Below are 26,935 nucleotides of genomic sequence, written 5' to 3'. Positions count from 1 at the left end.
CAGGGACAAACTACACTAAAACATGGATTATTTCCCATTTGGGAAATCTATGCTTAGGTCTTATCTTCCTATGACACTTATTACTGTCCTCACAACTTGGTAGACTGGGGAGAGGAGATGTCAAGAAATCTGTTCTGATGCCTAATACAGGATGGGGTAAAAGCAGGTTTACAGTGGTTTGTATGGAAAATAATACAACCATTAATAAATAATAACATGAGAATAAATTGTTTTGTGTACTCACAACTATAAACCTAGTTTTGCCCCACCTTGTATATACTTCTGTTGTTGTTAATCCTCACCTGAGGATATTTTTCCATTGATTTTTTAGAGAGTAGAAAGAAAGGGGAGAGACAGAGAGAGAAACATCTATGTAAGCGAGACACATCGATTAGTTGCCTCCTGCATGCACCCCGACCAGAGCTGGGGCCCGAGCCTAAAACTCAGATATGTGCCCTTGACCAGAATCGAACCTGGGACCATTCAGTCTGCAGGCTGACACTCTATCCACTTAGCCCAGTGGTCGACAAACTGCTGCTCGCGAGCCGTGGTTTACCGCTCTGTTGACTAATGAATTTGCCAACCACTGCCTTAGGGAAAAACACTTAAAAAATGTTTTAATAATGTACTAATGTCTTTAACCTGAAGTCAAAACTTCTGGGTAAGGGTAATGCCTTACGCAGTGGTCGGCAAACTCATTAGTCAACAGAGCGGCAAACCGTGGCTCAGGAGCCGCAGTTTGCCGACCAATGACTTAGCCAAACCAGCTAGGGCTATATATACTTTTATAGGATAGGATTTATGAGCATACCCCAACTTAACCTACATCTAAAGGTTTGAAGATTAAATGACCTAAGTACACAACAGTGTGAAAAGTCACATCTTGAATTCCTTTACACAGGTTTTATTTTTAACTCAAGTTCAAGTATAATATACTTAAGTAATTCTAAATCATTCAAAGTCAGAATCTGTCATCAAAGACATTTAAAAAAGAGTTTTACTAGAAAAAGTAATTTTGAATTAAAAAAACTGAAAGTATATTAAATGTAACTTTCAGAATAGCTTTTAAAAATAAACTCTCATTTGGAAGTTCTGTCCAGATTAGTGAAAAAGTACAGCATTTTTTCCCCTTTTACCATGACTTTGTCAAAGAAACAATGATTCCCCAAGGGCCACTTTCCTATTCCTGCTAGTGCAGCTAACAAGAACAGGTTATTGTTATTTTTATTTTTGATGTAACATAAGGGATAATGAACTCAAGTGATCACCCATAAAAAGCATCTTCTCCCCAGCCCAATGGGAAAGAAGCTAGTGAGAATAAATGGTTTGGGGCTTTTTGTTCTAAAAGATTCCAAAGAGATGTTTTTGAAAATTAGCAATTGTTTGGAACACTGTTTTCCATTGTGGAAGGTTAACACAACTGAAATAGTTTGATTGATAATATGTTAAGTGGGTCATGAAGAAAAATTATGTGACTGGCACTGGTGAGTTATGTGAGCAGGTTCAAACAGCGCTGGGGGACCTTGGGCAAACAACTCCTCTGAGCATTCGGTTTTTCACTGGAATGGAAGATAACAAGATCCCCTTCCACCTTGAATCATTCTCCCATTTCCTTCATAACCTTAAAAGCAAATTAGTTTTTCTACTGGAGATTGGATGTAAGGGAGAAAATAACAGTATGAGAAGTGAGATTGGTGATAAAGAAGTTTTGGAATGTCTCCCTAGAAGAATATTTTAAAGGCTTTCTTTCTCTGTAAAACTGGTTCATAAAACCATTTAGTTGAGCACTGATCAAAGATGGAGAAAAGAAATATTGAACACATTATTGACTAACTCAGAGAAAGTACAGCAAAAGCTAGAAACAAAGGGTATCTCCTGGCAATGTTGAAAGATGCAAACAGTAACTATTCCTTTCAAGGTCCAGGCAGCTGGCCAGGACCTCACAGCAGAATCACTCAGGGAAGTTTAAAAAGAATATATACTCTCTGTGTCACAGCCTAGACATGCTAACTCAAGAGTGTCAGGTGTTGAGGTACAATCATGTGTCACCTGATGACCTAGAATTACACTTCAGATGCTGTTGGCATTTGCCTTCATTTAGTTAATGACGATCTCAACCACTGCCAACATTTCTGAGTGAGACACTAGGCCAGGGGTGGGCAAACTTTTTGACTCGAGGGCCACAATGGGTTCTTAAACTGGACCGGAGGGCCGGAACAAAAGCATGGATGGAGTGTTTGTGTGAACTAATATAAATTCAAAGTAAAGGAGCGGAGGGGAGAGCAAGAGAACCGGATAGAACAGCCGGATCCGGCCCGCGGGCCGTAGTTTGCCCAAGGCTGCACTAGGCCAAGTGGCTGATGCTACTTTATTTCATCTTCAGTATGATTACTGTTTTACTGAGGGTCAGAGAAGAGAACACTGTGCCCAAAGCCACACAGCTGGAAGTGGCAGGCTGAGACAGAAACCCAGGCAGGGAACTGTGGCAGCAGTCAGAGACAGAGAGCTCCGTACCAACCTAGTACCATTTTAACTCCCCTCCCAGGAGCCTGGGCACTGTTCAGTTCAGGGCAGGGAGCACTGCTAACAGAGGCTGTGTGCTTTAGGAGGCATGCAGGAAGTACCTGCTTAAGGGATGACCCACAGAATCTTCTACCCTGGCAGAGAATACTGCCATAGGAGATGTCGGCAGTTACAACTCACCGACTGACAATGTCTAAAAACCATGAAGATGAGGCAAAAAGGCTTCTGTGGCCTAGAGGAGATGGCAAAGTTCCAGTGTGGCTTGCTTTATACAAATTCTAACACATCAACTTATTTACTTTCAAGATATCTGTAGACTGAGAGCCAAGTACTCAGAAGGCAGAAGAGGCTGCCAGAAGCCAGCAGGCACACTGAGAGCTAACAGCAGAAAACAGCTGGAAATAGAATATGGTGGCAGAGGGGGGTGGGACTCGACAAGCAGAGCTGACTTGCGCCTTTAGAAGAGGGAGTGAGCAGCTCCCACCCCTGAATGCCTGCGTAGGGCATCATCACAGTTCAATATAATGCTTGGGGTCTAATGGTAATACTGTTGCTGAGTCATCCAGAAAAGAATATATTTCTCCTGCTCTACTCTGCTTCAGCTGGTAGGAAAATGATTTATCAGAAAAACAGTCAAAGCTAAAATAGTGCTCTGAATTTATCTGAATTTTCCAGAAAAATGAAACTTTATCCCTTCTACAATGGTGGAAAAATGAACCATTACTATAAGTCTCTAATGCCTTTGTTTAGGAAACAATCAACTCATAAACCTCTATGGCTACTGATTTATTACCAAACTCCTGGGCTAACGGAGTCTTGACTGAGAGTCCCTGCAGTTGAGGAAGAGCCCGACGCAAAGGAAGCAGTAGGAGCAGTAATGGTGATGTGAATACTTACAGGGACTGACATCTCTGTACCTGTTTCGGTTTTTGTTTTTGGGAAGCTTGGCCACTCTACATGGGAAGTCGCTGGCTTCGTGGCGGATATCCTATGAAAAAAGGAGAAAGAGTTCTCTTTTGAAATTCTGGCATCAGGAATTCATGCAGACATTTAACTGAGCATGGGCTATGTGCCAAGCACTGAGGAAGACCCAGTGCAGAAACAGACATCAAAGGGAGCCAGGCAGGCAGTGTGGGAAACTCGAGGTGATAATTCAGAGGCATGTACAAGGTCATGAGAGAAAAACAGAAGAGGAACAACCCTGTGGCTGGGGTTCGAGCAGTGTGGGGCTAGGAGCTGGACACATGCAGAGAGAGCAGGGAAAAGGAAGGTGCGTGTGTGTGCGTGTGTGTGTTTCCACTCAGGAACACTCAGCACAGCAAAGGCACTAGGGCTGAAAGGACAGTCAGTTGGCTGGTGGGGAAGAATGACAAATGGCTGGAGCATACAGGTGGGTAGGCCAGACCTTGGACAGCCTTAAACATAAAGCCTGGGAGTCCACCTATAACCTTTTATAAAGTTACAGTTGTTAGAGCAGATAAAATGCACTTTTATGTCAATAAATTATCCAACTGCTTTCCTAGGAGATGGTAAATAAATTCCATTATACTCAACTGTCAGAAAGAGGAAGTACCTGGATTAACAGAAAATCTGCATTATGCCTCCTGCTAGACTGATTAAACACATCTAATTTTGCCCCCCTAAGACACCACCATAATCACATTAAAAGTCTTTGCTTTTTAATTGGTATTTTATTATTAAAAGACAAACCCATACAACAATGTGAATGCACTTAATGCCACTAAACTGTATACCTAAAAATGGTTACAGTGATAAATTTTTTATGTATATTTTACTCCAATTAAAAAAAAAAAAAAGACAAATCCACAAGGGAAGAAAAGGAGAGAAGACAACAGCAACAAAATTTTGGAAGCTGGCAATCAGTAGCTGGCAGGACATGCAAGCCTGCAGTGGGGAAAGCAGAGAACCACCTTGATTTACACCACAGAACCCTCCAAAGGCTCAACCAGTGCTGCCTCTCTGGAAAGGGGGATGGGATTCACTGCAGGATGAAATCTGTCAGGAGTGACACAGGATCTCACCCCCACCACTATCCCCCCTCCTACTGCCTCAGAAAATCTCCAGATCTGCAGACATCTGGAGATTTTCTGAAAAACTTAAATCAAGAGGCAGAGTGCTCTCTAGATGATCCAAGCAGACAAGAGGAAAGACCAAAAGATACCAGGGTGTGCAACTGACAATCCAGAGGCTCGTGGCCAGATCAGCACTAACAAGCCTCTTCCACCTGCTCAGAGTTCTTGATCTGCCTTGTAACCTCCTACTCTTCATCACGTGCAGACAACCACTGGTTACAAGATGTAAAAGCAAAGCCTCTAGTAGAAAAAAGATTCACAAGGAAAAAAAAACCCACCAGGAAAAAAACAACAACCCTGTTTTAATAAACCATAGAGAAAAGAACACTTTAAAAATATACAAGGAAAGAAAACATCAAAATTTTGTTCAAGAAAATCTTCCAGACTCATTAAGTGCTCATCATAATGATACAAACAGACCCATACTAAGGCACATGAATTTGCAATTCCAGAATCCTGGTGACAAAGAGAATATTCTATAAGTTTCCAGGAAGAAAAAAATAGATGATTTTCAAAGAATAAGGTGATCAGCATGGCTTCTGATTTTGCCAGAACACTGAAAGCTAGACAGCAATGGAGCAATGCCTTCAAAATTCTGAAGAAAAATGATTTCCAACCTAGAATTCTATATCCAGCCCAATAATCATCAAGTGAGAGGGACAATAATAACATTTCCAGATATGCAAAGTCTAAAAAACTTTACTAACCATGCTCCCCTTTCTCAGCAATCCAATGGAGCATATCTTCTACCTGAGGGGAGAATAAACCAAAAAGAAAGATACAAGATATACAAGAAAAAAAATCTGACATAAAAGCAAAGGCAAATTCCCCAAAAACTGAAAGAAGGAGCTCCAAGGATGACAACCATGGACAGACCTAGGAAGTACACAGGCCAGAAATAAGCAGAAGGACTCAAGAGATACACGTGTCAACAAATATGCCTTTTTCCGTGTACCAACTATGACCAAAAGGACCAGAGAGAAGTGAGGAAAAGACCTGAAATCTAGGGAGAGGAAATCTAATTGAGAAGAAAAGCAAAGGAAGCCTCAAGATGATAGCTCAGTGTGACATGCCTACAGTCCAACCAACCCAAAGAGAAAGAGAGTGAAGGTCTGCAGTAGGGATGTCTGCAAGAAAAAAAATTGAAACCAAGCAATCACCTGAAATTATTCTGTCCAATACAGCAGCCACAAGTCACACATGGCTACTGAGAGCACTTGAGATGTGACCAGTCTGAAAAAAGAGGTTCCGTAAAGTATAAAATACACATTGGATGTTGATGACTTAGTACTTAAAAAAAGGAAGTAAAATGTCTTAAATATTTTCAATATTATTTGTTGAAATAACGTGTTGAACATCTTGAGTTAAGTCAACTATATTATTAATTTTATCTGCTTCTTTTAAACTTTTTCACTCTGGCTACTTAAAAAGGTAAAATTATATATGAGGGTTGTATTGTATTTTTACTGGACAGCACTAAGTGACCTTGAGAAAATTGTTTTGAAAGGCTACTAGAAGGTATGAGAAGAATTAGCAATAGGTAGAAAGAAAAGTATGCAAATGAAAATAACAGGCAATTATTAACTACAGGAAATTTTTTAAAAAGGAAACGGCACAGTACTACACTATCTGTGACTACTAGAGGCAAATAATGTAAATAATGTTGTTTTTTACCAAAAAAAAATATAACATATTGGGAAGATGGCGAGGGGAAACAAAGGAGAGCAAAAGCAGGAGGTGTTTAAGAAAATGAAATTTAGTTTAGTAAAGGCCTAAATTAATGAATCAAAAGATAAACATGTTCCTTAGAAATTTGGATATATACAATATACACAAGCTAGAATCAGTAGCTCAAGAGTTGAAAGTGGTAATTGTGGGGAGAAAAGACTGGGGTAATGGCTGGGGTGGGCAAGCCAATAACTGAATTTTATCACAAACCTATTATGGTACATTTTAACTTCTTAAGCCATGTGCATTTTTAACTTGGATTAAAAAAAAGGAAGAAAAACGAATGCACACATCCTGCTATTCTACTTATTTAAAAACTGCAAAATGGCAGAGAGGAATTTTTGACTCATAGTAGAGGATAAGCCAATAATTTAAAAGCACAATGACAGATTATAAACCTAGGTAGGTTTATAATTAAACAAATGAATCTAGTAGTAACACACACATCACATCTTTTATGGATGATTAAGCTTTCAGGAAAATGCTACAGAGCACAGAAAAAATAACTTGAAGGAATGAAAATGAAAGTCTGAAGCATTTAGCAACAGGTACAAATTGTGCCTTGTGAGGTGAAACAATCAGGTCAGTTCAATTAGTGTGAATGGATGAAGATGGAAAAAATACTTAATATGGACAAACCACCGAATACTGAGTAAATCAGGGTCAAAATATCCATAGCAGTGTGTAACTGATTCAGCCAAAGGATCATTAATGTGCACTTTTTTGGCGGGGGGGGGGGAGGGGGAGAGGGAAAGGGAGGGAGAGGGAGAAGGAGGGGGAGGGGGAGGGGGAGGGGAGGGGAGGGGGAGGGGGAGGGGAGAGAGGGAGGCCCAGGCCACCAGCTGGCAGGGTGATCGATTAATCGGGGCGGCTCCATGATTGCCCCAAAGATGCCCAGGCCACTGACCGGCGGGCTGCGGCAGGTAGGCAGGGCCTCCCTCTTTGGGGCAATCGATCCCGGGGCTCCTGGACTGTGAGAGGGCACAGGCTGGGCTGAGGGACCACGCCCCCCCCATGCACAAATTTTGTGCACCGGGCCTCTAGTTTAAAAATAAACGGCACCACGAACCTGGCGCCAACAAACAAACACTTGGCTTCACCCAAATGGGACACAGACCCGTCACCACCCAGAGCAACACCCCACCAAATAGCAGACAACACTGCCAAGACCCCATGGTGCAAAATGTGGCCCACAGCCCAGCCCAGCCCGGAAATATTTCTTGTAATTAATTTCCTTTCCTTGTAATTAATTTCCTTTCAATTTCTTGTTAATTTTACTAGTGGCCTGGTGCATGAATCCGTGCACCGGGCCACTAGTATCCTATTATAATATGCAAATCGACTGAATGGCGGAATGACTGGTTGCTATGACACACACTGACCACCAGAGGGCATATGCTCAATGCAAGAGCTGCCCCCTGGTCGTCAGTGTGCTCCCACAGAGCCTTTCCCACCTCCATGGCAGTCGGATATCACCCAAGGGCTCCCAGACTGCAAGAGCATGCAGGCCAGGCTGAGGGACAGCCCCCCCGCCAAGTGCATGAATTTCATGCACTGGGTCTCTAGTTATGAATAAAGACAGGAAAAAATGAAACCAGAAAAAGTAAATAGGAAAGAAGAAATGAATTCTGGAAATGAAGTTAATAATCATTGAAATGAAAAAAAAAAAACAACAATAATCATTGAAATGAAAAAAACAAAACAACCTCAATAGTGAGGGTAAACTCTACATTGAGCGCAGTCAAGGGATGAGTAAATTGAAAGCTAGTACAGAGGAATGCAACATGGAGAACTAGGAAACACGAAGGAACAGAGGATAGAGAGGCCCCAGGATACACCTAAAAAATAAGCCAGAGCCCAGACACATTAGGGTAAGAGTAAAGCTACACAACAGTAAGGATAAAGAATCCTCAAAATAAATTACAATGATCTTTTGGCAGCTTAACAGGGCTTTAACATTGTCATTTACTTAATTTTTTATTTTTTTTATTTTAATAAATCTTTATTCAGATTATTACAATTGTTTCTTCTTTTCCCCCCCCCATAGCTCCCCTCCACCCAGTTCCCACCCCACCTTCTGCCCTTACCTCCCCCCACTATCCTCATCCATAGGTGCATGATTTTTGTCCAGTCTCTTCATGAACCCCCCATACCCCTTTCCCCCTGAGAATTATCAGTCCACTCCCTTTCTATGCCCCTGATTCTATTATATTCACCAGATTATTCTGTTCCTCAGGTTTTTAATTCACTTGAGTTTTAGGTTCACTTGTTGATAGATATGTATTTGTTGTTCATAATTTTTCTCTTTACTTTTTTCTTCTTCCTCTTCTTTAAGAATACCTTTCAGCATTTCATATAATACTGGTTTGGTGGTGATGAACTCCTTTAGCTTTTTCTTATCTGTGAAGCTCTTTATCTGCCCTTCAGTTCTGAATGATAGCTTTGCTGGGTAGAGTAATCTTGGTTGTAGGTTCTTGCTATTCATCACATTGAAAATTTCTTGCCACTCCCGTCTGGCCTGCATAGTTTCTGTTGAGAAATCAGCTGACAGTCGTATGGGTGCTCCCTTGTAGGTAACTAACTGTTTTTCTCTTGCTGTTTTTAATATTCTCTCTTTGTCTTTTGCTCTTGGCATTTTAATTATGATGTGTCTTGGTGTGGTCCTCTTTGGATTCCTTTTGTTTGGGGTTCTGTGCGCTTCCTGGACTTGTAAGTCTGTTTCTTTCACCAGGTGGGGCAAGATTTCAGTCATTATTTCTTCAAATAGGTTTTCAGTATCTTGCTCTCTCTCTTCTTCTGGCACCCCCATAATTCTGATGTTGGTACGCTTGAAGTTGTCCCAGAGTCTTCTTACACTATCTTCAACTTTTTGGATTTTTTTTTTTGCTTTTTGCTTTTTCGGTTGAGTGTTTTTTGCTTCTTTGTATTTCAATTCTTTGACTTGATTTTTGTGTTCCTCTAGTCTGTTTTTGGGTCTCTGTATAATATTTTTTATTTCAGTCAGTGTATGTTTAATTTCTAGTTGGTCCTTTTTCATATCTTCGAGAGTCTCGTTATATTTATCGGTCTTTTCTAGGATATTCTTGAAAAGCCTTATAACCGTGGTTTTGAATTCTATATCCAGTTGTTTGTTTTCCTCCATTTCTTTCGTTTGTGATCTGATTCTTTGACGCCGCATTTTCACTGCTTCCCTGAGTTGGTAAGGTAGATTTGTGTGCTAGGTTTCCTATATGGCCCAGTGGGTCTGCCTCCCCAGTTAACCTGAGGTGGACACTCTTGGTGCACCCCTTTGTGGACTGTGTGTACAGCCTTGTTGTAATTAAGTCTTGATTGTTGTTGGTATCACTGGGAAGAATTGACCTCCAGGCCAGTTGGCTGTAAGGATCAGCTGTGTCTATGCTGGGAGAAGTTCGGTGCTGGAGACAGCCTTATAGGATTAGACTTGCCAAATTGCAATAGCCTCTGTGCTCAGCTTGGATGGGGTGGAGTCTCAGTCTTGGCTTCCCGTCAGCCTTGCCCTTGTGCGCACGTGTGCGCCTTCAGACCTCTGCCTTCCCCGGCTCATGAGTCTCTGCCCGAGAGTCCAGACTCCCCCCACAAGAGCGTGGGTCCCCAGGGGCTCGCCTGGAACTGGGATTCACTGCAGTCAGAACTGGGGCTCAGTGCAGTCAGGAGCCTCTGACTCCCTTCCACTAGGGAAAGCCTGTGGCAACCTCCGCAGCCTTTGTGCGCACTGGCACGTGCGTGCCTTCAGTCCTCCGCCTTCCCCGGCTCCCGAGTCTCCGCCCGAGAGTCCAGATTCCCCCCACAAGAGCGTGGGTCCCCAGGGGCTCGCCTGGAACTGGGGTCCAGTGCAGTCAGAACTGGGGCTCAGTGCAGTCAGGAGCCTCTGACTTCCTTCCACTAGGGAAAGCCTGTGGCAACCTCTGCAGCCTTTGTGCGCACTGGCACGCACGCGCCTTCAGACTTCTGCCTTCCCCAGATCCCGAGTCTCCGCCCGCGAGTCCAGACTCCCCCCACAAGAGCGTGGGTCCCCAGGTGCTTGCCTGGAACTGGGGTTCAGTGCAGTCAGAACTGGGGTTCAGTGCGGTCGGGGGCTTCCTTCCCCCTTCCGCCAGAGAAAGTCAGCCAGGCTCTCAGCCGCCCTTCCTCTCTGCGCGCACAAAGACCCTTTGCCGTACCTCCAATTCTCTGTGAGCTTTTCTCTTTCCTTCTAGTTGTAGAATTTTCACTCCGCTAGCTTTCCTGTGGTTCTGGATGGTGTCCGTTCTGTCTTTTAGTCGTAGTTTTGAAATTGTTGTGCGAGGCAGCAGTTTAGGTGCTTACCTATGCTGCCATCTTGGTTTCTCTCCTCATTTACTTAATTTTTAACAACTCTTATGGTTATGCTACCAAAAATGTTAACAAAAAAGTACAAATATTGCTTTTTAAAGTATCACTGACTTTAAACCTTATTTTTCAGTCCTTAATAGTATGTGTTTTTTTAATCACTTATGTTTTCTGTTTAATGTCATGAATTTCACCGTGGGCAGAAATCAATAGGCAGAAAATGAATCAGACTTACAGTAACTGATGTCAATAAAACATATTGGAACCAGTTTTTAAATGCTGAGAACCACAAAACTATTCCTGTAAGAGAACTGTCTAAAAAATTGAATCTACTTTCACTTCTGTTTTGCTTACCTTCTGCTTTCCATAAGGACAGTTTAAGTATTTCAGGCCCTGGGGTTGGAGCACTTTGCCAGAGGATAGTGGTTCAGTTGACTAAGGATGCAAGTAGCTGGCAGACATCTGGAAGTTGAAGGTTTACACCTTCCTTTACAAGGAATCACACTGTCAACCACTAGCTTCCTCCCTCCATGGTTAATTTTCTAAGCTCAGTGGTCACCGGGAGGGACCTTATGAACCCACATGCTATTCCTACTCTGAAATGACTGAGAACCATAATTATGAAACTGTATATTCTTTTGTGCATAATTTAAGAGTGTGAATAGGAGGAAAATAGAATGTCAAAATAAAACCAGATTTGGTTAAGAATTGCTTTAATATTCTAAGAGCAGAACATGATCCTATTACCATACTCAAAGAAAGGACTTTTGCATCATTATCAACCAATAATCTAAATACTTTCTAGTACAATGTACTTTTCTAGAACACCATCTGGGGGGTTAGGGATGAAGAAGGAAAACATAACCAAAGACCCAAATCATGGAGTGGTAGCTCTTTAGTGAGACCACAAAAATAAAATAACAATTTGGGAAAAGAGAAGAAGGTGACCAAGCTCTTCCACATGGCTTTCCAAAGAACTCTGTGTATGTGGATTAAGGAAGCAAGGTTTAGATTCGATGTATGAGTTTCTTCAATTCATCCAAAGACAGGGTGGACAAAAGTGGGTTTACAGTTGTGAGTATGGGAAACAGTTTATTCTTATATACTATTTATTAATTACTAGAGGCCCGGTGCACAAAATTAGTGCACGGGTGCAGTCCCTAGGCCTGGCCGGTGATCGAAGTGTGAGTGTCTGGTGTGGAAGGGCAGGTGCCAGCTGACCTCTGGGATCTGGGCAGCTTCTGGGCCCCTGCGTGCCCCTCTTCGCCTGAGTCATGGCACCCGGATGCTGCGGGCTGGGGCGCAGCATGGGCCTCTGGGCTGCCCAGCGACACCACACGGAAGCCGGGCAGGCAGCATGCTCTCTCCTGGCCGGCCTTACAGACTGGCTCCTGTGCAAACCCATGGGAGCCCGACCGGCCCCTGTGGTCCCGGCAGCTGTGGCCCGGCTCACCTGGAAGACGCCACGTGGGTGCGGGGCGGGCTCCTTGTGGGTGCCCAGCACCTGAGCGCAGGGCCTTCCCCAGCGTGTGAGCCTTGGCGTCCTGGGGGAGGATAGCAGGGGGAGTGAGAGCAAGCTCGGTGGACACCTCGCATTCTCACTGCATCTCCCTCCCCATCACCCCTGTCCCCTCATAGCTGGCGAGAGGTCACAGTGCATCACTGACGCCCGCCATGTTCCACACCGCCCCGCCCTGGTCAGCGCACATCATAGTGAGCAGTCAAACTCTTGGTCGAATGACAGCCTGAGGGGACAATTTGCATATTATTAGGCTTTTATTATATAGGATTATGCAGGATTGTATTGTTTTCCATATGAACAACGTAAACCTACTTTTGCCCCACCTTATATATACTGAGCATGGATTATGTGGCAGGCACTAAGAATATGAATATGAACAAGAGGCAAAAGTCCTGCTGCCATGTGCCTTGCGTTTCAGTGGGGAGGACAGCCAGATAAACAGATTAGGTTAGGTTCCGAGCTAGGCACTGCCACATGTAACTCTCACAAACACACTCATGAGTAGTCACCAAGGTTAGAGAGGAATAACAGTATAAGAGACGAAGTAAAGCCCCTAAACAAGTGGATACTCTACCTACACTCCCTCCCCATCCTGGGATCTGATCACTCGAGGAAAGGCAGAATGAGTGGTTCAAAAGCACCAATCTGTATCTGTGCCTGCGTCTTTCTTTTTGCTTCTTCCTGTGGGTTAAATTAAGGGCTCTAGCACTGAAATGTTCCTAAGAACAATGGTACCAGATTGCACACATAAAACGACCATCCTTTAGGGATAAATTTAAGGATAACCTGATCTACGCAGATTTCTCATTTTTTTAGACCCCAGTCCATGAGTGAGATGCAACTCTACTGACATAAAGCTAATTTAGAATGTTGCTAAATAAACAGCAAAGGTCTTAAAAACTACGGTTTCAGGAAAATATCTCTTTGGTGAAAGAAGACATTTACAAAACTAAAATCATCAGTTTAGTGAATGCTTACTATTTACCAAGCCAAGTCATGCTAGTCTTATCATGAGGTTACAAGAGACCAAAACCCACATGAGTCCATAGCCTGCGGTTTTCTGTTTGTTTGTTTTTTTCCATCAAAAGTCATACAATTCTCAGTGTTACTTGAAATTCCTACTTGAGAGCTCATCTGAATAAAACAAGTGAAAGTAACATTACAGGAATGACTTTACTGATACTCTAATTTAGTTCTTTTAAAGTAACTTATTCATAACATCAGCATTGAAAATCATTAAGTGGCACATGTCACAACTGCTCACAAGCCATCTGAACAAGTGGCAACACTAGAAAAAGATGCCACTGCTACAGGCCACATAAAGTGTATTGGAGTAAGGTTCATTCTTGGTGCTGTAAATTTTGTTTTGACACATGTATAATGACATATATCCACCACTACAGTATTATACAGAATATTTTCACTGTCCCAAATCCTCCTGTGCTCCATCTATTCATCTATACTTCTCTCCCCCGCAAAACCCTGACAACCACCTATCTTGTTAATCTCATTTTGCCTTTTCCAGAAATGTCATATAGTTGAAATCATATTATACTTAGGCTTTGTCCACTGTTTTTTTCTTCTATTAGGCTGTCTTTTTTTTTCTAAATGATATGCAGTGTTCCTTATTTATTCTAAAAATTGTCCTCTGGGGATTATATACCCTGCAAATACCTTTCTCTGTATCATTTGGCTTTTGCTGTGTATAAACCACCCCAAAACATAATGGCTTATAACTAGCAACTTGTTCCTGATTCTAGAGGTTGGCTCTTTGGGCTGGGACGCCTTGTCTCTGTTCTGTGTGATGTTAGCTGGGCTCTAATATGCATTTGTGGTCAGCTGGTAGTCCCATGGTCTCACATATTTGATGTTTGGCTGGCTGTCACATGGGCAATGACAGTAATCAGGCGACATGGTACTCACCATCCAATAAACTAGCCTGGGCTTGTTCACATGGTAGTGATTGTACAATTCTCAAAAACAGCAAGAGAGGGCAAGGCCCAACATGCAAATACTTTTTTATGCCTCTGTTTGTGTCATGATCACCAATACTCTGCTAGCCAAGGACAAATTCAAAAGTTATTCTCTACCTCTTGATTAGAGTAAACACTCAGAGGGGAATGCAGACAGGGGTGGGAGGAATTTAAGACTACTTCTGCATATTAATAGTGTCTTTAAATGAAGAGAAGTTTTTAATTTCAATGTAGCTCAATTTATCAATCTTTTCCTTTATTGTTAACTTTTTTTTAGTATCCTGTTTAATAAACATTTGCCCATCCCAAGTTAAAAAATACATCCTCCTACATTATTCTTGAAAGTTCAACAGAAGAAAAATATTTTCTGCACATTTTAATTTGTATCTTAATTATTCCTCAAAATGCTGGAAAACATATAGATGACAATATGACATGTCTGTCCCTTTAACAGCTGTTTATGTGCACAGTATGCACAACTTTAATAAGGATGCCTAACTTGGTTAGCAGGCAGGCGCTCAATGTCTGCTGGATGATGCACACGTAGTGGTAGTGTGGTTTGTCTCTTTCTGTCCTATGCCTACTAGTCTTTGATAATGTTTTTCTTACTCATATAAGCTACTTGCATATTTTAAAGCCATAAATTCTTTGTCTATGTTGGAAAACACTTTTCCAATTTACCTGTTTGTACATTACAAAATTTTTATGTATGGGAAATTAAATTTAAGTGTGGTAGGAGGATCACAAAACTGCCAATATGGTAACGATAGAGCTGCTACTGCTACTTGGTAGGATTATGATTGGTTTTTATTTTTCATTTTTTCCCAATATTTCTATAGCAAATATGCATTACCTGTGTAATAAAGTTTAAAAGTAGTTTTAAATAATTATGTACCCATACCTACTGATCATTTTCTCTGCAATTTCCTTTATGGCTTCTAATAGCAAGTCTTTCTCCTTAGTATTCTTCCTCACTTTTAAAAAACACGTAATCTTAATCCATCTGGGTTTATTTTTTCCTACAATTTTCAACTATGCTCATAATATTGCTTTTAAATCCCACACTATGCTAAGAATAAGTGTTTCCCATGGTTCCATCAGTGTTTCACATGGGTCTGAATAAGTGGCCTATCTCTACTTATTGGTACTTTCTGCGATCTGCCTTCTTAGTGTAATCTCTGATTGCATATCACGGTAGCTCAGATTGTATATTATGGAGAGCTCCTCCTCCCTCTCCCTAAATTCAAACAGAAACAAAACGCAGCTGCATCTGATAATTTAAATTTCAGAATGAATAAATTACTATTTTTTCAGAGATAGGTAGAATTGTTTTTTGTTTGTTTTTTTCAGAAGATGATGCAGGCTAGATTCTTTGCAACTATTTAGCAAATTAAAGATTAAGAGGAACACAAGAGATTAAAATATAGAGAATTTTATACTACTGTAGTATTTCTGTAGTTAAAATGAATACTGCTGTTACTTTGTTCTTTTGTAAGGAAAAAAGGGGCAGATGGCTGGTACAACACCGCCCCCCCCCCCAAACACACTTATCTATTATGTATTATTGTGTGTATCGTGTATTGTTGACTTGTAGTCAAATACAAGAAAAATAAAAAACATTAAATTACTTCTGTTCACCATGTTCATAAGCAGGTCTGTTAAAACAAACAAACAAACAAACAAACAAACAAACAAGTAGTTTTCTCCATGTCAGTTACCTGATTTCTAACTTTCTAACTTCAATGGGAGCAAATTTCTTAAGTATATTTAATTAAAACACAACTTTTAGAGGAACTACTTCAAATTAGATCCAGCATAAAGCAGCAGTATCTTAACAAATTAAACTATTATATCTTCCACCTCCTCAACATATTTATTGAGATGGTATCTTTTATAAAGGCTCTATCCCTTCTTCCTCTCGTCATAGCCTTGGGCAACAGCTGCATGATCTTTTTGGTGATCTGCCTTCTTAGAGTTGAATGCATAAAAATACATTTATTTTCTATACAATAGAAGGAGGCAGTAAACCTTTGCTAATAACATATAATCAATTTTTAGAAGCTTTTGAAGGCTGACAGATGCTAAATCCTTCCTCAAGAGAGTTTTCTCAATATCTCAGTGCCACATCTAAAACTATATAGGAACCAAAATCCATATAGTAGTATATATTTGCAGGATACAGACATGGGATCACTATTATTACATAATAACTGAAGCTATTGCAGGATCAATATCCTTTAAAGATATTACAATTAGCTGAACACTCTCCCTTCAAAGGTTCACAAAATGATGATATCTAAGTTGGGCTAGAGCAGTGGTCGGCAAACTAATTAGTCAACAGAGCCAAATATCAACAGTACAATGATTGAAATTTCTTTTGAGAGCCAAATTTTTTAAACTTAAACTTCTTCTAACGCCACTTCTTCAAAATAGACTTGCCCAGGCCGTGGTATTTTGTGAAAGAGCCACACTCAAGGGGTCAAAGAGCCGCATGTGGCTCGCGAGCCGTGGTTTGCCGACCACTGGGCTAGAGCAACATAAATCTCTAGGACTAAATGGAGCAATAATTAAAATAAATAATTCTAGAAACACTGAATCTAATGACACTTTCATGTAATGGCACTACATAAACTAAAAAAAAAAAAAAAAAAAATCACTATTAGAATGTTTTTTTCCTACTGTGCTAGAAAGCAATTTCACAAGATTACTCACAATAAACAGTATAACATTTCACTGTTAAGAGGACCGAACAGTTAAAAAGCCAAAACTGTAGTTTTTTTAATGGTAATTGGCTTTACCACGCAAGTATATTCTTTAAAGCAAATTCTTACAGAAGATGCCAAAGTCATGTTTTGAGGATCACCTTTAGAATCACAACCACAATATATCATTGTACTTGCTGCCAAATTTTGTTCTTGCATTTCAAGTTATGACAGTGTTGGTGGGGCAGGTTCTCATGGTCTCTGTCCTCAATGAGTCAGTCCCCTATATCTGCGGGAATACCACCTGTAGCCACAACAAAACTGTTGAGTAGAAAGTATGATCAGAGGGGAAAGCTATCCTACAACAAGAGAAGGCATCAAAGTTAGCTAGCAAAAATGAGAACAATCAAATCAGGGGAAACTATGGAGAACCACATCTGGTGCAGAGGAAAGAGATCTTCCTGGCATTGCTGACCAGTTGCCTTTCCTTGCAGACTTTGGTTGGCATCAATGGGAGGAAATACATAGCTATGTCCAAGCTGTTCTGCCCAGTCTGTTCCAGCACTGTTGCTTGAAAGGAGAGATCAGCAATGAAGGCTGGGGTGAAGAAGGGATGGCCATTCTCCATTGCAGCAACCCCAGAAGTCTGTTGCTTTTGTTACTCTCCAAGCCACCATTATACCAAAGATCAGAAAGGAGAGATGGGGCCCACCTTACTATAGTGGCCTGCAACTCATGTCTGTGTGCCTAGACTCCTAAGGGTACGCAGGATACACATAACACTTTCACAAGTTCCTGTCTCTACTTAACAGGGCTGGACAGACTTTTCCAGAAGAGATGGTATGTGAGCCTCCCGAGCTCAAAGGAGCAGACACTCATCGGGCCTAGCTTGTTCACCAGTGCAGCACAATTCCTGCAGACAGAGGGCCCTCAATAAGGGGTTACTAAATGAGTGTGCTAAACAGGATCAGCAAGAACTGAAATGAGAGCTATGGATTTGGAATTAGAAAACAAATATTGCACGAGGATGACAGTGGAAAAAATAATGACTGACTGCCTAAGAAAATACCAATGACCCAACTAACTCTGAGAACGCTGTCTGGTGTCTCTTTGATCTCCTCAATAGAAAGCTCATGGATGATTTTCCAGAAATGAGTAATTTCTGGCTCTGATACCCAGGAAATGGCTGGGTGTGATAGAAACATTTTCTGGAAGAAAGCAACGCTTCCTCCCTACTCCTGCAGGCAGCCCCATTTTCTAATGTGGTATATTCCTGAAGAAGGCTGCATTCCTCCTTATAAACTTGGGAAGGAGCACATCAATGGCTGAGATATCTAGGTTTGTACATGGAGCCCCCACGACAGGCTGAGGAGAGATTCAGTGTAGTACAAAGCACTCTCAAATCAAGACACATTGGGGCTCTCCGCTGCAAATATTCAGGTAGGAATGGCAAGTGCTGTCTTACCAGCTTCTTGTGCCACAGAAATTGCCATGATGATCAGCTTCCTACAGGCTATACTCTGAATGTACTTCCAGGCTGATGGGCACCTCAGCCCAGACCCAGGATGGTATCAGGTCCTCTCCTTGACATATAGATGTGGTTCTGGCTCCTTTGATCTAAGTGTTCAAAAATGTTTTTCTTTTTTAATATATTTTATTGATTTTTTACAGAGAGGAAGTGAGAGGGATAGAGAGTTAGAAACATCAATGAGAGAGAAACATCGATCAGCTGCCTCCTGCACACTCCCCACTGGGTATGTGCCTGCAACCAAGGTACATGCCCTTGACTGGAATCAAACCTGGGACCCTTGAGTCCGCAGGCTGACGCGCTAGCCACTGAGCCAAACCGATTAGGGCTTTTTTTTTTTTTTTTTTATTAAAGTATTTGTTATGATTCTGAGATTTACTTCAAAATAAATCAGAGCTAGGAGGAGTTAAAGAGGGAAAGGGGATACAAATGAAAGAAAATGGTCATGAGTTTAACAATTATTGAAACTGGGTGATGGATACATAGGGGTTCATTATATTAATCTCTCTACTTCTGTATGTTTGAAAGTTTTCATTAAGGAGTCTTAAGACTCCATTTTTTTTAAAGTGGGGGGAATGATATGTTTCTGAGAGATTACTCGGCAGCAGTAGCATAGTTTTTAATTTGCCCTGAATTTCTCCATAAAAATAAACATAGCAATAAGGACAGTAAAATGAATTCCTCTGACAATTAAGACAAACCTGGGGTTGAGGCACACTTTGATTCTGGAAGTACCAATAAGTAGAGATAGGCCACTTATTCAGACCCATGTGGTACCAGCATTTGTGTGGGAGGAAGTAGAACCAACACAGGTGACTCTGACGGCTCTGGAAAGTTTGATAGGCCAATCTGTGTTAGCAGCCAAACTGTGAGTAGATTCTGCAGGCTCCAATTCCCAGTCAGGGAGTGCCTGGTTTCCCCTCCTGGCAAGAAGCTAGGAAAGTCTAGACCCAATGGATTCTCAAAACTAAGAAACTGAAACGCCCTTCTAGGAGACAGCTCTGAGGAAAGAGGAGCTTAAGATAAAAGGTAGGATGGGAGGAACAGGGAAGGCAGATCGCAGAAAGTACAAGATCTTTTTAAAAACCACAAAGATCACTGAAGAGAGAGCCTGAGGGCCCTGAGCTAGAATATCTATCTGATCCACCCCTTTCTTCCTAAAACTATAGGGAAACACTGTACACTTAAAAATGAGCAGACATGAGACAATTGAGTTTTATACAGTAGTATCATATTAATGAGAAGGGACAAAACAATATCCTACAGAAAAGAAAGCTAGAAAGGTGCCCATAATAGATTAACACTAATCCAACAAGCTAAAAGGAATTAAGAAAATGGTAGAAGCTCCTGGCCAGTGTGGCTCAGTGGTTGAGCGTTGACCCATGAACCACGAGGTCATGGTTTGATTTCTGGTCACAATACATGCCCGGGTTGTGGGCTCAATCCCCAGTAGGGGACATGCAGGAGGCAGCCAAATGATGATTCTCTCCCATCACTAATGTTTCTTTCCCTCTCCTTCCCTCTATGAAATCAATAAAAACATATTAAAAAAAAATAAGCAAATCTAAACTGGTAATCCTTATATTAAAGATGAGGTTTCTTTAAAAAAAAATGGTAGAAGCTGTGGAAGAACAACATAAATGAGAATGAGAAATCAAAAAACAAGGCAACTGGAAAAAATAAAGATTAAAAAAGAGGTGAAAGAAATCAGAAAAGAAAGAAAAAAATATTTTCAGAAATAAAGACGAAACAAGGAGGAACATAAGAACAAATAAACGTATTTAATGCCTTAAAAGAAACAGAATAGAAAAGAGTTTTTAAAAATCCCAAAAGAAATAATCAAATAGAAATAGGTTCCTTGTACTATTGCTACAATTTTTCTGTAAGTCAAAATTATATTTAGTATTTTGAAATTATATTTAATAAATTTTCATTTATTTTTTAAATAAAAAGATTTTAAAATTTTTGAGAGAAGGTGAAAGAAACATGATAAGCAAAGAAGATCAAACATACTCATAATAAGCTGAGTCCTTGAAGAAGGAAACCAAAACAATGTAACAGAAGAAATACAATAAATGATTAGACTTTGAAATAAAAGGTTAAAATAAAAGCTGTTGGGAATCTAAGCAAAAAGATCAGGTCACTTCTAAGGGAAAGACAATTAGATTGTCTTTATACCAGAAGACGATGAAATGACAAATTTAAATTACTTTAGGAAAGAAAATAGGACCCAAAGATTTTTATATATAGACAAAATGGCCTTCAAATATAAAAGCTGCAGATAAACTTATGAACATTAACTTATGGAACGATGTTTCCATAAACCCTTTCCGAAGAATATAGTAGAGAATGAGTGTCAGGCAAACGACGACTAGAGAAATATAGAAAGAAATCAGAGTGAGCATTAGTATTTATTAGTAGGTCTAAGACAAAAGGATGGCTGTAAGGGAGATGGTGTACTATAAAATGTGGAGTACAATATCAAAAAGGGAGTATGGGAGGCAGAGTAGATAATCTTGATGATTGGTTTCACAGATATAAACAGAATCCTCAGATATCAACTGTGAATACTTCAAATCAGATGCTGGAGGAAAGGGAAGGGAAAGAGAATAGACGATTACAGTCATGTACCACTTAACAGCAGGGATACATTCTGAGAAATGCATTGTTAGGTGATTTCATTGCTGTGCGAACATCAAGTGTACTTACACAAACCTAGGTGGCATAGCCTATTAAACACTGAGGCTAGGTGGCATATACCATCGTATATATGCAGCCCATCGTTGATCAAAATGCTGTTATGTGGTGCATGATTGTAGCAGCTAACTTCAATACTGCTCACAGAAGGGAATCACAGTAATACCCCTAAACTGAAGGAACTAAGGATATATAATAAACACTATGTTAGTAAAGAAGTAACCATTATATCCATTTGTATGTCACAAGTGTCTATAGATGCAAGCGGTGGACCTTTTTAAATTAAATTCAAAATATCATGGCCGTTAACTGGCTAAAATGCAAACATTCCTAAATACCAAAAGACTTAATGATAAAATGAACAATTCTAGTATCTATATATATAAAAGGCTAATATGCAAAGTGCCTCCTCAGGTGTTCAACCAGGAGACCGGGAGTTCGATTGCTCGCTATGATGTGCGCTGACCACCAGGGAGCAGCGCGGGACGAAGGAAGGCCCCGGCCAGCAGCTGGAAGGCCCTGATTGGCCCTGATCACTGGCCAGGTCTAGGGACCCCCTAACCATGCACGAATTTCGTGCACTGAGCCTCTAGTGTATAATACAAAGATATATATATATATAAAAGGTAACCAATGTTAACAATATAGTAGCTTCTACTCTTCCAAAGTTTTCTCCAGACAATTGCAAACATAAATATTGAATTCTTACTGATTGTTTTTACATAGTATACATATTATTCTATAACTAGAGGCCTGGTACATGAAATTCATGCATGGGGGTGTGTGTCCCTCAGCCCAGCCTGCACCCTCACCAATCTGGGACCCCTTGAGGGATGTCCGACTGCCCATTTAGGATCCTAATCGGGCCTAAACAGGCAGTTGGACATCCCACTCACAATCCAGGACTGCTGGCTCCCAACTGCTCACCTGCCTGCCTTCCTCATTGCCCCTAACCGCATCTGCCTGCCAGCCTGATCACCCCCTAACCATTCCCCTGCCAGCCTGATTGCCCCTAACTGCCCTCCCCTGCAGGCCTGGTCACCCCTAACTGCCCTCCCCTGCAGGCCTGGTCCCCTCCAACTGCCCTCCCCTGCAGACCTGGTCCCCCCCCAACTGCTCTCCCCTGCAGGCCTGGGTCCCTCCCAAGTGGCCTTCCCTGCAGGCCCAGTTGCCCCCAACTGCCCTCCTCTGCTGTCCTGGTCACCCCTAACTGCCCTCCCCTGCAGGCTTGATCGCCCCCATCTGCCCTCCCTTGCAGGCCTGGTCCCTCCCAACTGCCCTCCCCTGCTGGCCTGATCGCCCACAACTGCCCTGCCTTGCAGGCCCGGTCCCTCCCAACTGCCCTCCCCTGCTGGCCATCTTGTGGTGGCTATCTTGTGTCCACATGAAGGCAGCCACCTTTGACCACATGGGGGCAGCCATCTTGTGTGTTGGAGTGATGGTCAATTTGCATATTACTCTTTTATTAGATAGGATAGAGGCCTGGTGCATGGGTGGGGGCCGGATGGTTTGCCCTGAAGGGTATCCGGGATCAGGGTGGGGGTTCCCTTGGGGCATGGGGCGGCCTGGGCGAGGGGCCTGTGGTGGTTTGCAGGCCGGCCACGCCCCCTGGCGACCCAAGCAGAGGCCCTGGTATCTGGGATTTATTTATCTTCTATAACTGAAACTTTGTAGCCTTGAGCGGAGGCCAGGGCTAGCCAGGGTGGGTGCGAAGCTTGACTTCCTCCATCGCTGGGGGCAACCCAAGCCTCCGGCTGGCTCCAGCTCAGTGGCCCCCGCCATCTTTGTTGGGATTTATTTATCTTCTATAAATTAAAACTGTGTAGCCTTGAGCGGAGGCCAGGGCCAACCAGGGCGGGTGGGAAGCTTGGCTTCCTCCATTGCTGGGGGCAACCCAAGCCTCCTGCTTGCTCCAGCTCTGTGGCCGCCGCCATATTTGTTGGGTTAATTTGCATACTCACTCCTGATTGGCTGGTGGGCATAGCTTGTGGGCGTAGCGGAGGTACAGTCAATTTGCATGTTTCTCTTTTATTACATAGGATATCATCTTGGTGTTTTGTTTGTTTGTTTGTTTGTTTTTAGTAATTGTACAACTTATTAACATTTAGGAAGTTTAGAGCTGTGCCATCATCACCACAATTCAGTTACTAGAAAATATCTAGGATATCATCTTGTAATCAGCCATCTAACCTACCTTCATTTACTCATGTATTTTTAACTGGGTTTATAGGTGTATCAGTCACATTGGCAAATAGAATAAATCTGTCAATCCCAGTATTTTAGCAATAATTTAATTTTCTTGTTATTTTACCTAGAACCTCCAAAACAATAAAAGCTGGAATAGGTTAAAAATAAACTCAACTAATCCTGGCTAGTTGGTTGGGCATTGTCCTGTGCACTGAAGCGTTGCTAATTCAATTCCTGGTGAGGCCACATGCCTGAGTTGTAGGCTTGATCCTCGGTCTCCCTGGTCAGGGGCCTGCAGGAGGCAGCTGACCCATGTTTTGCTCTCACATCAATGTTTCTCTCTCTCCCTCTAAAAATCAATACAAATATTTAAATAAACAAATAAAAATATACTAAAAATAACTTCAGCATTTTAACAGTTAGGTTTGTTAAACAGGTTCCCCTATTTAAGTAGCTTCCTTCTATTCTTTATGTTACTAAGTTTTAGTTACTAAGAGCTGCTGTATAAGTCCAACTAGAACTCAACTGTTATTGCTCATTAGGGCTAGACCAACATCCACTGAGAGAACCTATTCTGGACAGAAAGAACGCCCATTTCTAAATACCCAAAATCTAGCCGGACAATCACACCTAACTAGTTTTTCTTCAGGTCTTTTCAATTTTCTCGGTTAGAGTCCCTTGGTAGTTATATCCTGCTTTTAATTTTTTTCCAGCTGACTATCTGGTTGATGTGCATTTAGCTACCCCATGCAACTTGATGATCAGCATCAATCATTTTGGCTTGACTCCTGCTCTCTTCATGCTGTCTGAACTCAGTTACTCTAAAACAACTCCCTTTTTACTTTTCATTTATCAAGTGTTTCTTTCCTTTTTATACCCCAAAATTGATGATTGGGAGTATTTTCAGCTTATAAATATTATAAATATTCTTATTTAGAAGATTCAAGCAATACTGAGAACCAGACCACATATGAAAATCATATGACCACTGAAAATCAACTGATCACATGTGTTTCAACCAGGGTGTTGAATATCTTTTTGGTTATTTGTCCCACAGAGAGGGAGGGGGTCAGTGGAAAATCAGATAGTCTATTATCATCTGAGAAGAATATTCACTCAAGATTAAAAGCAAAATCTCAAAGCCTCCTTTGCTACTGGTACTTTTCCTGCATGTTTATTCTTCTACTCTGCTCTACTTGAATTATAGGCAACTTGACATTTATATCACTATCAGGCCTTTTTCAGACACAATTGACACCTCAGTCCATTTTGAATGGCACTAAATGGTTCTCGATTAGAAAACATCCAGTGTATCTTTCATCAGCAACTCAGGAACTATAAACTGGCTAAACTGTCTATAACAATCAGCAGGCTAGTAAAATATATTCAGACTCACATTTCTGTTTTCCATCTATTTATTTCTTTTACAAGTAGCTACTTTCTTAAACAGGCTTAGAGAAAACACACAAGAGCATGAGAGGGATATATGATTAGGGGAGGCATGCTTTTCGAGGGGAAAATATTAAAACTAAATCACATTAAAAAATAACATTACCAATACTACAGTCTATGGAAAACAAATGTGCACACACAAATGAGTAGCAGTAAAACTGGGGAAATCTACATAACATGGGCAAATTGTATCAATGTCAATATCCTGGTTGTGATATAGTACTACATACAGTTTTGCATGGGGGGGGGGGCAAACTGTACAAGGGATCTCTCTGTATTATTTCTCACAATTGCACATGAATCTACAATTACCTAACTGAAAATTTCGGTTAAAAATATGATTGGCAGAACATAGACAAAATGTTTATAGTACTTACATTGTGTAGTGATAGGATAAAGAAAAATTTTGTTTTCCACAGTAAATATATCACTTCATAATAAAATACGTATATGATTAAAAAATAAGAATTCTTAACAAGGGGAGAAGATATAATCAAGACTTGGAACATTTAAAAATACTTTATAAAATCTCTAAGAATATGAATAAAGTAACTATAGGGCTGTTTAACAAATCATGGGATTCTAATGTAAGATAAATTCTTAATTTTTAAATACTGAATAAACCAAGGTGAAATACTATTTTCTACCAATAAATAACTAATTTCTGGCAATCATAACCTGAGAAGGTGATGTACTCTGGAGACCAATGCCCTAGCCATACGAGCCTTCTCAGTGTTCTTGAAAATTGCTAAGCCACTTCTAACCACAAGTCTCACCCACCCCAAGCTTTAGGCCTTGCTTAAGCATCTAGGGACCACTTCAAACCAGCTCAAAGGTCCTTCTTCAACACTGTCATTGCACCTTTTATTCTTCTTTTAAAGCACTTCCTCCCAATGAAAATGAATCATCTGTGTGACTGTTTCATGTTGTCTTCCTCCTATGTCTATAAAAGGGACCACAGGTATGTGCTCTTGATCATCCCTGAATTTGTCAGTGCCTAGCACACTGCTAAGGCAAGTGCAGTCACCTAATCATGTTTTAATGAATTAAGTGCCAACATAATTCATAGATGACCATCATAATGGATTACAGAGAAAATTAGGACACTGGTCAAGAATAATTGTTAGGTAGATTATTCGCAAGTGCTGAGTCCTTCTGTGGTTTATTTAATTCCACAAACATTTCTGAAGGGTTTACAGAGGTACCCTATCTTACACAGCAATTCTGTAGTTAATGAGGCAAAATTGCATATAATTAAAATTAACCTTGGAAAGAATACCTTAAATGCCAGGACAAAAGCTTTAGTTATTTTAAAGCCTAGATCTTAATCTCTTTTGTTTCTCTTTTAACTTTAGCCTCCCTTTCTCTATAGAGGATATCAAGGTGTGGTTTGAGAGGACAATGTAGTATTTCAAGGGATTTCTCTCTTTTTTTTTTTTTTTTCTCTTTGGGGAGAAGAGCAGTACATATAGTTTAGCTAAGAAAGGTTAAATCTGTGCATGATCTGATTCCACAAGGCGATGCAAAGCACAATGGTACCTTAGGTGGTGAGGATACAAAGATGTGAAAGACAAGATTGCAAATTCCTAGAGGTTCACATTCTAACTGAGAAGAAAGTAATATATAATCATTAGAATAAAATATTAATTTATATAAACTGCTATTAAGTGTTTAAAAAAGAATAGCATGTCAGAAGATGAAAATGTTCTTTCTAGTGGCTTTCTGTAACCAAATCCTAATTTTCTTGCCCTTGGGCAGATGGATTCTTCAGGTGAGTTAGGGAAAAGTTAATGTGTTCACAGAGTCAATAGAGAAAGCACATTAATATTTCCATAGTTCAAAAACAAAGAAATTTAATAGATATGTTGGCTCAGTGTGAAGAGGCATGTGCTTCACTGAGGCAGGGACTGTGAGCTGAAAGGACGGTGAATGGTGGTGGCTCCGCAGGATATAGCATCAATATGGACCTAGACTGGAGTATGTGATGAAGGTGTGGGAGTTTAGGGCAGGCTGGCTGGGGCAGCTGGGCCTGGAGAGTTGAGGGAACAACTTTATCCAGACCTGCTTTTAAGCACTTGTGTTAGGTGACGCCAAGGAATCTAGACGCTATACTCTTAGCAATGCAAAGCCATTGAAATTCTGAAGTAGGACAGTGACTTCACTTCTTCACCAGCTAAAGACAGGATGGAAATGAAGAGGCT

The 26,935-nt window shown here is 41.0% G+C and overlaps 1 protein-coding gene across 1 annotated transcript in view; it reads right to left on the bottom strand.

Moving 5' to 3' along the window:
* PTPN1 (protein tyrosine phosphatase non-receptor type 1) overlaps nucleotides 1–26,935 on the bottom strand; it is a 70,140-nt gene that overhangs the window by 20,792 nt on the left and 22,413 nt on the right. The window contains exon 2 of the mRNA XM_080684016.1: nucleotides 3,421–3,511. Coding sequence (XP_080540142.1) covers nucleotides 3,421–3,511 — 91 coding nt within the window. The remainder of the gene's footprint in view (nucleotides 1–3,420; nucleotides 3,512–26,935) is intronic.

This window comes from Plecotus auritus (assembly GCF_963455305.1).
Source record: "Plecotus auritus genome assembly, chromosome: 8".
Taxonomy (NCBI): Eukaryota; Metazoa; Chordata; class Mammalia; order Chiroptera; family Vespertilionidae; genus Plecotus; species Plecotus auritus.
Note: the sequence above shows the minus strand (reverse complement) of the source record. Positions and strands in the feature narration are given on the sequence as shown.